General features: G+C 39.9%; 1 protein-coding gene across 2 annotated transcripts; it reads left to right on the plus strand.

Annotated features, from left to right (window-relative positions):
- The first annotated feature begins 693 nt into the window (after window positions 1-693).
- On the plus strand, window positions 694-10,021 carry GJA1 (gap junction protein alpha 1). Of its 2 annotated transcripts, none has more exons than XM_048298264.1 (2): window positions 694-938; window positions 6,943-10,021. In XM_048298264.1, the coding sequence occupies exon 2, from the start codon at window positions 6,959-6,961 to the stop codon at window positions 8,102-8,104; it is 1,146 nt and encodes a 381-aa protein (XP_048154221.1). In that variant the 5' UTR covers window positions 694-938; window positions 6,943-6,958; the 3' UTR covers window positions 8,105-10,021. The 2 variants fall into 2 exon arrangements, with proteins under 2 accessions (XP_048154221.1, XP_048154222.1); XM_048298265.1 differs by having other exon boundaries at window positions 6,947-10,021.
- The last annotated feature ends 3,999 nt before the right edge of the window (window positions 10,022-14,020 follow it).

Genomic DNA, 14,020 nt, shown 5'->3' on the forward strand with positions numbered 1-14,020 from the left:
GTTTCAATTGTATAGATCAGTTTTGAAGCATGCTTTTATTCTGTAGAATATGTTCAAAAATTATCAAGAACATTTCTTCCCACTATTGAAGCCTGATTCACTGTACTATGCTTTATTTTCTGAAGTTTCCTGGAAAGAGTTTCCTGGAATGTGAGATAATTCCTTCATTTCTCCCATGGGATGGACACAAGCACACATGCACACACAAATAATAGTAAAAAAATATGTGATGTGTATCTACTGTGGAAACAAACACGCTGCTCCTGGTGTGTACTTTCATGTGTGCACGTAAAGGAAATTGACCTCAGTAAACAAGGCTGTGTTCACAACAAAAAGAGTAGAGAGGGCTTGGGAGGGCTTCCTCTCCTGAGTGGTGGCTAGGAGACAGCAGCCCCAGCATCCAGAAGGTCCACACTGGTTACCCACTGATCCCTTTCCCTGCAGTGAAACTCCTGGTGCACACCAGAGAGCCAGCTTGCCTCATCTGTCTCAGGCGAGCCCAGATCCGGTCACCGTGCCAGCCAGGTGCTGGCTGCTTACTGTCCATGCATTTTTTTTTGTTACATCAGCAAGAGTGGATTTCCACGCTCTCTTTCATGTCTTTCCTCCAGTCCGCCCCCTCCTCCTCCCTCAGCTTCGTGCTCTCCGCCCGCAGAGCCCCTCCTCCCGGGCTGCCTCCCCTCCCTCTCCCCTCCTCTCGCACAGTCACAGGCTTGAAAACTTGTTATAAGCTCTCCCAGTGTTCCAAGTTAGAAAAAACTTTTACGAGGTATCAGCACTTTTCTTTCATTAGTGGGGAAGGAAGGATGAAAAATACAAAACAGCAGTAGACTTTTAAAGTTTAAATAGACAGGTCTGAGTGCCTGAGCGTGCTCTTCCATTTTAGTTTAACCCTCCAAAGAAGTACACTGATCCATTTTCACTGCTGATCAGCAAGGGTAAGTTGAAAGTTTTCCTTTTTTTATCATTTTGTGTATCCCTTTTTCTTTTCTTTTCTTTTTTCTTTCCCGCCCCCCCCCCCCCGCCCCCCCCACCCTAAGAATTCTGTGTTATTGCGTTGAGGGTTGAACTCGTTTAAAAACACACATCACTGAACAGCGTACATTCTCTTAAAGTGCTAAGTTCCAGCTTGGAGGAATTCTTTGCTTCCTTTTGTCATATTTCTATACATTTCCAGAAGTGCTACACTTTTGCAACTTGTAACCTTGTTCCGCCGAAGGAGGAACTGCGCCGAAGTTGTTAGTGCCGGACTGAGCTGCCGACTTGTTGCTGCAGCAAGCGATCGCTCCCCTCCGCTGCTCTCGGACTAACACAGCTCCTTTAAAGAGAAAGCCGAGGTGCGCTTCGCTCTCCTCTGTTGTACCAAAATTGCATCAGAAGTTGGTAACAGGGAGATCTTGCCCTGAATGCGTCCCATTCCTTCCCCACACGTTTTGCTTTCATATGGAAATCCTGATTGATGCCTGATAGCTTGAGCAGAGCAAGGTTCTTAATTAGATGCTTTATTAAATGCTGCAGCTTCTGAAGTGGTGACTTTCACGTGGTCTTCCTGATAGGTTTTTTTCTCCTTTTCTTTTAAAATAGATGTGATAAAATCCAGACATGGGTTATGGATTTTTAACCTGGTTTGTATATAGTTACTCTGTTTTAGCAACCTCAGTGAGGGATTTTAGCGAAGGAATGTGGGATATCATGATATGCCTTACCACGTTGGCAATGTCTGTGAAAGCCTTGGGTAGATATAAACGAAAGTTGTCTAGGAAGGACTGTACATAATCCCTATATGACACATTCCCTGTATGTTACCTGGAAGACCTAATTGCCAAAATGCAGAGAAAAAAATACTTGAGCAGCATCTCTTGGAGAACTAAAAACCTTTTTTATGTTGCGAGACTTGGAGTGATTCCTTGTAACAGTTGTTGCCTGCTGCTCGCCAGTAGTTAAAAAGCAGCGCGAGGAAGGAGAAAAAAGAGCCTTCAGCTGAAAGACAGACGAAGCACAGAATCTATCTTATCGAGTAACACACGAACAACAATATTGTGTGCTTATAAGTGTCCTCATATTTTGCCTTGAGATAACCAGCAAGCCTCATGAAGCAGCATATTTCCTCTGAGGATTTCTTTTTCATTTTTGTACATGATGCTTATGACAAAAAACCCTGATAATGAGGACAAAAATGGGATATGGACACCTTTTGCCTGACGGCCGTGTGCACGCCCGTGTGTGTGTGCGCATAGGGAGCGAGTTAGAGGACTTGCATAAAGCTTTCATCCTGCCATTTTTAACATCTGGACAGCACACTGCGCGGCAGAATTTAAGCCTCTAGTCTCTGGGATGTTTACTGAAGTGTTTCCTTCAGAAACTTCAAAGCCAAACACTGGTGCTGACCCACAATACCTAACAAGCATTTGAACGGGAGAAAGGCGAGCAGCAGGCTGGGTTCAGGACAGGGAAGAGAGGGATGGACACAAGGAATTTCATTTGCGACATGAAGCTGAATGCTTATACACACAGGAGCACAGACAGATTCAACCCTCTAAAGTTATCTCAGCTCTCATGTTATGCAAGCCCAAGAGATTACTTTTATTTGTCTCTGCGATGAACCAAGGCCAAGGATTCCTGTGGGTATGGGGAAGGTTAGAGGACATTGAGCAATGCATCTGTTTCACTAGAAAGGTTGCTCTCTTTCCCCCAGTCTCTGGTATCTCCTTCCCATGTTACTCACTGAATTTGCCTCATGTAGAGGCACCTGGGCTGTTGTTTGTGCCATTTATGTGTTTAGACATCCAGATTTCAAGATCCTCAAGCAGGAACATTAGAGGGCCTGAGGCCCCCTCAGGGAATTCAGCATTCCTTCCCTTAATTCCAAAGTGAGTCAGGAGAAGGATGAATCTGGGCATTAACACAGAGGGTAAACCTGGCTTGTACAACTAGAGAATGTCTAAGAAAATGATTACAATTGCTTTTGCAAATATTGTTTATAGTTAAATGAGGTGGGGAGGGTACAGCATGGGAGAGCCAGAGGTTATGGGGTAGATCTGGTAGTGACTGACCATCAGCAGTACTGGCAGACAAAGGAAAAACCACACTTGTGACACTTTAAATTCTAGTTTCTGCGACCATTTTGTGCGTAACCTTTGTCCAGTGGATGAAATGAACTGAAGCTCATCTGCAGACCTATATATGAACTACACCTTCTCAAGGGAATGTCTGCAAGGCATTCACTTATTTTTGTAAGATTTCGAAAAACTAGCTTTCCCTATTCCAACAGGTCCAAACCCAATGAGTTGTACATCAACTGCTTTTTCTGTGATGCATGTTACTTTTGGGAAATTCTCAAGCTGATTTATGTTCAGGGTCCAGAGCCTTCTCTTTTGTAGTCTATGTGTGTGTGAGCACAAATAAAAAGATAGAAAAGGTTGGAAAACCAAAGCTTTGGCTGGTTTCCCAATTACTTCAGCTGCATCATCCCATTTTAGAACCCACTCTAACCCTTACTGCTCTTCCATCCACTAGCATCTGACCTTCTAACACTGTAGTCAGACCTGGGACATTACCACAGCACTGAGTTTGCATTATCCTTCTTGGAAAATATGAACCAGATGACATGATGAATGCCGTCCATAAAAAATAGTTCTAGAATTTCTTAATTGTGGCTTACAAATCAAATGTCTTATATATGTGGTCATCCTAAACCCATGCAGATGAATGCTGTTAGATCTCCTGCTGGTCTATGGATTTTTTTCCTGTCTTTACCCATACACAGTAGGACCTGAAAGAAATCCATCTTTTAAAGACTGGTATTTTTTAATGTTAGGCCAGCGTTATTCTGCCTCAGAGAAGGTTATGATCCTGTAAATTATTAATCAATAGGAACTCATGAAACACACATACTCATCATCAGCCATATCCTTAAATTCCTGAAGTACTGAATTTGTATCATTCAAACAGGCCAGCCTGTGTCATTCAGTGGACTCATTTAAGGTAATTGGAGGTGTTAAAACAAGCTAAAGTCCAGAATGCTAAAGAGCTAATTTTAAAGGTTATCTGCCAACCATTTCAAGCTACTTACAAAGCTAGAATACTTAAGTACCTGTTTGACACAAAACCTCTTTTTTTACCTGGTAAACAGATTTGTAATCAGTTAATAAAACTGGTCTTTCAGTGCCCTGAAAGTAAACAAGTTAGATCCGGTGAATGAATTTTCTCTACAACAAAGCAAAGTACTGTGTTTCATAAAGCAATGGAATCCACTTAAGAAAAGGAATAATATATTTGTGCCACCACAAGGTTATCTGATTAACAGTACAATGTTTTGAATTGATGTGGGGTTTTTTATCACTGGCAAAGGCTAGTATGTAACTGATCTCTTTTTTTAAAAAGTTGCTTTTCAGAACTATGTATGAGTAATTCAAACATGGAATGTTTCCTCCTGAAGTTTATATTGCCAGCGGACTCAAATGAAACTTAGCAATTTTGCATGCTGAAGCAAATTAAAAAATAGGTAGTAAATTCTCCAAATATTGCAGGTGTGGGATTAAGTAGGTCAAAACTGAAGTAAATCATATTGCATTAATGAACCAGAGAGGAGCATAATTAGAAAACAAACAACACGTAACTGCCTAGAAATAACATATCGTCTGTTTTCTTAATCAGGCTTTAAATCTGAAATAACATTTAGACAGTAAAAAAGTACTGAGTTGAGTCTGAGGAAAGTCTGTTAACCCAATAGTTTCTAGTCACTGGAAAGCTGACTAATTAAATCAAGAAGCTGTTACTTGAAAAAGGTTCTTTCTGTCCACTTGCACTTCTAGGACATGAAGCAAATAGCTTTCCTTTAAAACAAACTTCACATGTTGTATAGTTACAGGCTGTTCTCTGTTTTAACAATCCCAGCCTGAGGAGGAACGTGGTCACATTTCATTCCAGCCTTTCCAGGGACCTCTGCACTTCTCTGCCTGACTCCTTCTCTGCCGCCCCAGCCCAAAAAGACAAACTCACTTTTTCTGGGACGGATGAAAGCTGAGGATGGCTGAGAGGATGTGTCAGAGACAAACATGCTCTGTGTGCTCCTCCCAGAAGAGACTTCCAGTTTTAAAAGTTTGAAGCAGGCTTGATCCTTTGATGGGGCTTTATTCATGAGGAGAGCTAATTACATGAGGAAGGGTCATCAGGCTGCAGTGGGTGAACTTCAGAGCCAGCTGTTTAGGCAGATGGAGGAAATGGCCCTGGGATATTTTTCAGGGGTTCAAAGATAATTGGCATTTCAGAGCTATCAGAGCGAGTACTTTTAATGCTCATCTCCCATTACTCTCTCAGACTCGGTGGCAGGAATGGTGTGTTTTTATTTGGCATCTATTGTTACGTTTGAGTTTGCCAGATTTATTATCTTCTGTTTCCAGTGACTCACCACTTCTTGAAAGCAAGTCTCCGTGGTGCTAAAATTTCCTATTTTGTGAATTATCCAAAAAGCGCTTTTTCTATAAAGGACCTTCACTAGGGAATATGTCCATGATGCAGTGGTGAGGAAATCATTTGGACATTATCAAAACTGTTAATACCAGGAAGGGATTACTCAGCATCCATGGAACAAATATCTATGCCCAGCAGCATTCCCATTAAAAGGGAAACTTCATGATTATTTTTCCTTTTAAGTTCCTGATTTCACATGCTTTTTCATGTGAGGCAAGTTAAAATGTAAGTTTTTATAAGATTGCCGTTCTCCAGTTGATAAAAATCTATAGTGAAATTTGTTTTTCCTAGGAATCTAGAACATCAAGCAAACCATTTCATTTCTTAATTTATATCATCATGCATATTTCCAGATATCCTGAGAAGCTGCCTGTGTCCAGAAACATGTACTTTAAAACTCAAGTCAGGAAAGACAGTTTAAACTTGCAGTGTTCAACACTTGGAATGCAAACTGCAAGCCAGAAGTCGCCTTACAAACAGCTTATTTACCTTTTTTTTTCTTGCTAAATCTTTTCCTTTCAAAACAAAGAAGGAATTTAAATACAAAAAGATGCAAATACAAACCTGAAACTCCAATGAATTAAACAAATCACAGATAAACAGGAAACCAGTTCCTCCAATATGGTAACATGATCTTAGCTGTGTTTAATGTATTTACTATTTTCAGTTCCTTCATAAAACTGTAGGTAAAGAATTCTTACTTTGATGTTTGTGACACAAATACTAATGTACAAGTTTAATTTAGACAGCTAACATTTTTTCTGAAGTTGAGTAGAGTATAAACTTGGCATCATTAGGAACTATACTCTTAAATGTGTTACACTCTATGAAGTGATAGGCAAGAACTCAGTTTAATATTGCTGTGTAGGAAAAACTGCGTGTATTTTGCAAAGGTAGAATTTTGTGTATGTGACCCTAATAACTTTAGGTTACCTATTGTATTTAGGTTATACTGTGGTTTGCTTTTTTGTTATCTGAAAGAGTGAACATAAAGATTACATTGAATGATAAAATCCACACTGAAACTGAGAAATCTTTCATATATTCCTAGAATATTTAGGCAGTGCTACTAGTTAGTTCCACGCCCTGCTTCAGCTGTGTGTCACAGCTGTTTTCCACCTGAGGCAGATGTAGGTCATTGAACTGAGGCTGCCACCAAGGAAGCTGAGCCAACCACAGTGGTCACTGAGGGTAGTCATGGACTTCTTGAAAACTGGACTGAAATTAGGAACTTTTTCCATTGTGCTCTGAGACATTATATGTTACTTTCTCTTTTCAGTTTCTCTAACTTTCCACTTCACCTGCAGACTAACTAAAACTCCAGTTTCTCTTCAGATCATGTAAAACACATTAATTATCACAAAGGTGACACCACTGCTCTATTAGCATTGATCAGTGATTTAGTGTATCAAAGGTATTAAAGCTGTTCCTTAACCCTTGCTGTTTTTTTTCCTTTGTGTCCTTGTTTAGCTAGCATCCTGTGAAGATGGGTGATTGGAGTGCCTTGGGAAAACTTCTTGACAAGGTTCAAGCCTATTCTACTGCAGGAGGGAAAGTGTGGCTGTCTGTCCTGTTCATTTTCCGAATCTTGCTATTGGGAACAGCGGTAGAATCTGCTTGGGGAGATGAACAGTCTGCATTCCGGTGTAACACTCAACAGCCTGGTTGCGAGAACGTCTGCTATGACAAGTCCTTTCCCATCTCCCACGTACGCTTTTGGGTTCTGCAGATCATATTTGTGTCTGTACCTACCCTTTTGTACCTGGCACACGTGTTCTACGTAATGAGGAAAGAAGAGAAGCTGAACAAAAGAGAAGAAGAGCTTAAGGTAGTCGCAAATGATGGTGTGAATGTGGATATGCATCTCAAGCAAATAGAAATTAAGAAATTCAAGTATGGGATCGAAGAGCATGGCAAAGTGAAGATGCGTGGGGGACTGCTCCGTACTTATATCATCAGCATCCTGTTTAAATCTGTCTTCGAGGTGGCTTTCTTGCTGATACAGTGGTACATTTACGGGTTTAGCCTGAATGCCATCTACACCTGTGAGCGAGACCCATGCCCACACAGAGTGGACTGTTTCCTCTCCCGTCCAACTGAGAAAACCATCTTCATCCTCTTCATGCTGGTGGTGTCCTTGGTGTCTCTTGCCTTGAACATCATTGAGCTTTTTTACGTGTTCTTCAAGGGCGTCAAGGATCGTGTGAAAGGGAAAACCGACCCTTACTCCCACAGCGGTGCCATGAGCCCTTCCAAGGACTGTGGCTCCCCCAAATACGCTTATTACAATGGCTGCTCATCACCGACTGCCCCTCTGTCTCCCATGTCTCCCCCAGGGTACAAGCTCGTTACTGGAGACAGGAACAATTCCTCCTGTCGTAACTACAATAAGCAAGCCAGCGAGCAAAACTGGGCCAACTACAGCGCGGAGCAGAACAGAATGGGGCAGGCTGGTAGCACCATCTCCAACTCGCACGCCCAGCCCTTCGACTTCTCTGATGAGCACCAGAACACGAAAAAACTGGCGTCAGGACATGAGCTGCAGCCCCTCACCATTGTGGACCAGAGGCCTCCCAGCAGAGCCAGCAGCCGAGCCAGCAGCAGGCCTCGACCTGATGACCTGGAGATCTAAGCTTCTTGCTCCAGTACTTGCTCAACTATGAAACGACGTGCATTGGAAGATGCCGTCAGTGCTGATCTTGTTCCAGTGGAGGTGGTACTTAACAGTCTCAAGCAGGAGATTTTAACAATCATTAAAAAAAAAAAAGTAAAACAAACAAGCAAACAAACTTTTAAAATACTTGCTGGTTCTTTGGGGGGTGTGGGGTTGGTGTGGGGTGGTACAGTACACATTGATATTTAATGTAGCTGGTTTAAAGAATTTAAATACTAAAAAAAAGGAAAAAAGATAGGTAGTACTAAGGTAAAGGGCTGTTTTTCTAGAAAGGCTGTAAATATCTGAGTGTATGTGTATGTGTGTACTATCATGTTTGTTTCTAAAGAATCTTCCGTAATACTAAAACCCAATAATAACTGAACTCACATTTGTCAGGGTGAAGTGCTACCTGAAGATGAAAACATTTTTCCTATTCAACATGCAAAAAAGTCCAGGATTGCCTCTGATCATTTCCCTGTCAAGAACATTCCATTCTTAGAAAGTGCACTTTGAAGGTAAACTTTCCTACGTGGTTCTCCGGGTTGTCGGAAGGCTCCTGTGAGGACAACTTACAGTCTTTGAGTCGTTCAATTCAAATTTCAGGCATGGCCCACCAAGGAATACTTCAGTCACCTGCTCTTCCAGCCCTTCATGCAGGTGTACTTTGTGATGTGCGTAAACAGGACGGCTCCACACAGGTGGAACCCGCAACGACACAGTCTTGCCCACAGCGATGCTTGTGTCCTGCTACTCATGTAGAGTGTCTTTAGTATTATATAAAACACAGTTTGCTGCCACTTGCAGATTTAAGCATCAAGACAAGCAAGCAACTGCCTTTAGTGAATTTTATCACACCTTTATGTGTACTAAGAGTGTACGTATGTGTGTGGATGTGGAGGTAAAGGTATACACAAAACACCCTCAGAAGCATAGGCTGACAAATAAACGCACACAGGTTACTTGCAGTTGACACTTTCTCATGGATATTGTGAACATGTGGGCCACTATGGTGTTTACATTCTCTGGTTCCTTCAATGTAAGTGAAGCACATGTCGTTATATTTTTTTAATTCTATAAAATATTTTCCATGTATCCTAAATGGATGCTCTTTTAAAAATAAAAAAATCTAAAGGGCCTAATCCTGGATGTCTTGCTCTGGAAAATCACTCTTTAAAGTTGTTGGGAGTTTTGCCTCAACAAAGTCTGCAGGATCAAGCCCAAGATGTAGCGAACCATGTTCTTGCTGGCATGAATGATTTTCTTTTGTAGAAGTTAGGGGTGAAAAAGACCCATTAGGTCATCTAGCCAATCTCCCTGATAGGTAATAATGATGCTTGAATGATAGAAGATGTAGTACTGTAAGCAAGCTTTAGTCTTTTATGTGAGAAACTTAGAAGAAGTGCTTTGTGCTGGATTAATGATAAAATATGCCTACATGGCTTTTGCAGTAACTGGTATTTTTCTTGTTCTAAATATTCATATTTACTGAACTGCAATGCCCACTGAGTTTGACAGTTAGGTCTTTCTAGATGGCTCTAGCAACTTTAGTGTTTACAGTTAGATTATGTTTGAAATGCAAGTGAAGTTGAAAGGATTTTTAAAGAGTACAATTCTAGCTAATTTATTTGAAACATATGCTAAAGAAATCTACCAGTTTCTTCAAATGCATAGCCTCTTAGCTGAACACAGATTGACCAAGGAAATACATAGCTTGATTTCATTTTGCAGCAACACAGATAAATTGTTTCATTTAATACATTATATTAATTTGTTTGACATTCCATGTTAAACTACTGTTGTCTTCAACTTCATTGCATGTATGCAACCATAGTTTGTCGGATCATGTTGTCTGGAGAACATTAGTCAATAAAGTTTTAATTTAGTATAAATACATTTTCTAATTGTCTTTTACTGTTTCATATGTCCGTATATATCTTTAGTTTCAATCTGATAATCCAAACTCATTCCTCCCTTGTTCATTTTTCCCCAGTCACTCTGCATTTCAGAAGCATCCTTTCTTTAATCCATCTGGATTTACTTTGAACCGAAATTCCATAGAGCTACATTCAGATACCCTCACAACAACTGGAAAAACAATCATTGTCTCTGCCACTCCTGAAACAAAGTAATGTTCAGCATGAAAAAATCTTGCCATGAGTCTCAGAAAATGTATATTTATTTGCAAACTATTATAAAAATGAGAGTACTAAAATACTGTCACATAACTTTTCAAGCAATTTTTATTTATGACTTAGAATTAACATTATGAAATCATTGCATCTAGTTTACATTTCTTCATGTAATCAAATTGCTCAAGTGACAGTCAGTTTCAATTTCTGGAATTAAACCCTCATTTTTTCAAACTCAATCGGAGAAAAGTACTGATTTTGATAAGGCTGACACTTAGCATATTGCCTCTTCTCCTTCACCTTTTAGGTCCCCATCCCTAATAAAGTCATACAGTGCTTGGCTTTTCAGCATTGGACTCTAAATGTAAGGTGGTTCAACTCCTTTTTTTATTTGAAAAATCAAAATATAATGGTCATGCAATTATCAAAGAAGGTTCTACTTTCAATTTGCTTGCTATTTTAAGTCCAAATTCTTTCCCTTCTTATTAGTAAAGATGGGGAAAAAACAGGGTAGTGGAAGTGGATTTACAGCTCTGAGAGATACTACACAAGCACCAGCACACGGAACGACTCCTTGAAGTTTTTCTTAAATAATAACAATGAGTCATATTTAAGCTGGCTTGTCCTAGTCTGTCAGTATAAGCTGAAGGGCATTCCAAACATTTTGTGAGGATCATGCCCTTGGAAAGGTGGATGGACATTGAAGCATTCAGAGAAAGGCTCACCCTGAGATAAAATGTAGTGTCTCCTAGACAGGCTGGTTGTCAGGTATATCCCATGGGGCATCTTGCACAACTGAAATAATTTAGTACTTCAGTGCCAAGGCTCTCTGAGTGATTTTTTTGGTGGTAATGCATGTGTGTGCGTGTTTAGGGTAAAGACATTCCAGAGGCCCTTTCTCCCACCTAGATTTGTTTCTGTGGACTGCATTTATTACGCACTTCAAAGTAATCACAATTTTGTGTGTCATTCATCTAGTTCTTTATGTGCTTTCTCTCAGTGCATCCCTACAGCAGCATTTGTTTTGTCTGCAGATGACACAAAATAAGCTGTGATACAATGCTAGCACTCAGCCTTTGTAGAAGAATATGTTAGATACTGATTTCAAACTGGAAAAGATGCAAAAATACACATTTCTGAAGGTAATTAAAAATATAAACCCCAAATTCTCATCCTGTTAATTATTTTAAAACTCTGTTTATGTTTTGTGTAGCAGTATTTTGCAAAAAAGGCAAATCGTTTTAAGGCCTCCACCCTGTCCCAGTAATTTGAAATGTTTTTAAAGAGTAAAGTTAGAAGGAAAATTTACAGACAGCCTAAAATCTATATGCATATCATGTAATTTCAAGATGTTTTAAATACAGCGAGCACACACTGAAGGTTATTTCCCAACTTAGAAATTCAATTTCCATGTTTAAAGTGGAAACTACAGTAATAGTTTGAGAACCGGAACAAGTTATGTGAGCGTACCTGTCGCACCCACTGAAATCCATCATTTTTAAACAATGCACTTGTGTCACTGGTCCAGAACCACATTTCCCACATCTGTCTGCAGCACTCCTGTGTTACTCAGCAGTAGCACCCTGGCTCAGCTGTGCACTATCACCATGCTGCCTTTCCCTCAGACTTTCTCTACAGCTTGTTATTGATTAAAACAGAGAAAAAAAAAATAGTGATGTAGGGAGTAGAATTTTTCAAGTCAGATGTAGGAGTTCTGGAGTTACCTTGTCTGGTTATTCCAGAGTTCTGAGTATGTCAGATCAAAACCTCCTCCAGTTTTGGTGGTGGCTGTTTCTATTCTGCTGAGACAGAACTACTTTTAATTCTTCTTGTAATTCTTCCGTGATTACCACTTCTCTCTTTTCAAGAATTTAAACAAAATAGGGTAGAAAATAGGATTTATCTTCCTCCTGTAGAATTTTTTATTTCTATTTACTCCTAATCCAAACTTAGAAGGACTGAGCATTCTTCTGAGCTTGACATACATTTTTAATGCACTGTATTATTCAAATAGTCAGATTTACCATAACCTCCTTGAAGATGTCTTGTCTTTTATGCTGTTCACTCCAGCCATTTGCAGTTAGACCTGCCAGAGGATTCAGATGACAGAGGTGGGGTGCATGGCCCTTGAGGATTTCTCTGCCAAAAAATCCAATCCTTTGATGATGCAGAGTACTCCTTACATTACTTTTATTTCTACTGTCAACATAGACAATAAGGTCAGAAACATAAGTCATGTCTGAGAAATCACTACCTAGATGTGTTATCTGCCTCAGTTCTATAAAACTATTTGAGTGTCCTCCATTTTATTTTAGCTTATTCTAGCATAATAGCTCCAGAAACATGGGGCTGTAGAATGAGCTCCTAAAAGAGATGACTGCATTTCCCTGACTTAAATCATGTTTTTTTGACTGTGCCCAAGGACATATTCACACCCAGACCCTGTCAGTCCTGGAAAGTTTGTCAGCTGTAAATTACATGATGCTAGCCCATCACTAGATTGAAACAGGAAGAGCTTATTGGTTTCCGTTCCTATTTAATAGGTATTTTGATAGACACAAAAAAAAAAAAAAAAAAAAAAAAAAAAAAAAAAAAAAAAAAAAAAAAAAGCTTGTCTTAAACGCTTCCTAACCTGCAGCACTACCAAAGACCCCGTGAAGCAATACAGATGATGTGGATGTAAACATGTTAAGCATTATCAAAAGCATTATCAATGGATGCTACGAGTATAAACAGTTTAAACAGATCCAGCTGGTCAGTGATCTGGTAAAACCAGCCTCCTCTGAAACGGCTGCCCTCACTCTTTCTGCCTGGTAACCAAAATGCTGTATCCGGCTTCCTACTTTGCTGGCATTTGCAATGCAGAAGCTCCTTGGACAAAGACAGACACGTTTTTACGGTGATAGTTTTGCGTTAACTCCTTTTAAGTGCTGGAGAAGCTGAGTGCTGGGAGCTGGAGGCAGAGAATCACAGCCTATACTGGGTTAGTAAAACAGTCAGGGGAGTCGCCGGTGAAAAGTAATGGCTTTCTGGGGATTGTGGCCTCTCCCATCACTTAAAAAGGCCTCTGCTGCTGTGTTGAGGAAATTTGTGTAACAAAATGAGACATGTGAGCTTAGACCAGTATAAAAGGGAAAATGTTCAGACATTTAAATTGCTCCTTGAAACAAGCCTAGACCACAGTTACATGCTTCCCATTAGAACTGACAGAAAATGCTCGTATGAGTTCCAGGATTTCAGTCATTTAAATCAGTGCTAAAATTCTTTTCAACATCAAACATAAACAGATTGGACCCAGAAAGATATATTATGACATTTAATTTTCATTTCTATAACTGCAGGGGGAAAGCTGATGAGTATAAGCTACCAAATCTTGGATGGTGTCTACTTAAATATGTATAATCATGCTATTTCCTCACACTGTCTTTTTACTGTAACTCGGTCTAGAGGCAAATTTATGAAAAGTAGTCTAAAGGTTTGTGTTTTTTACAAAGAGACGTGAATTTTGTAGATGTAATGAAATAAATTTACATGATGTCCATGTCAAATTTATGCAGTATTACATAAGGAAGTGTGGGGTACTACATAACATGCATCTAACTCTTCTGGGTTAGGCAGCTGAGGAATGAAATCTTCACTTTGTCTCTCCTTATCCTTGTTAGAAAGCTTTTCATATCCCAAAGACCTGAGCAGTTTCTCTGGGAGCTTTGCTTGGGTAGGGGTCTTTTCATCCTCCTCCTTCTTTTTCCATCTATAGTATAAG

This window comes from Corvus hawaiiensis, chromosome 3, assembly GCF_020740725.1.
Source record: "Corvus hawaiiensis isolate bCorHaw1 chromosome 3, bCorHaw1.pri.cur, whole genome shotgun sequence".
NCBI classification, from domain to species: domain Eukaryota; kingdom Metazoa; phylum Chordata; class Aves; order Passeriformes; family Corvidae; genus Corvus; species Corvus hawaiiensis.

What these genes read in the sequence shown, in the direction of transcription:
- GJA1 (XM_048298264.1), top strand. Translation starts at nt 6,959, where the DNA reads ATGGGTGATTGGAGTGCCTTGGGAAAACTTCTTGACAAGGTTCAAGCC.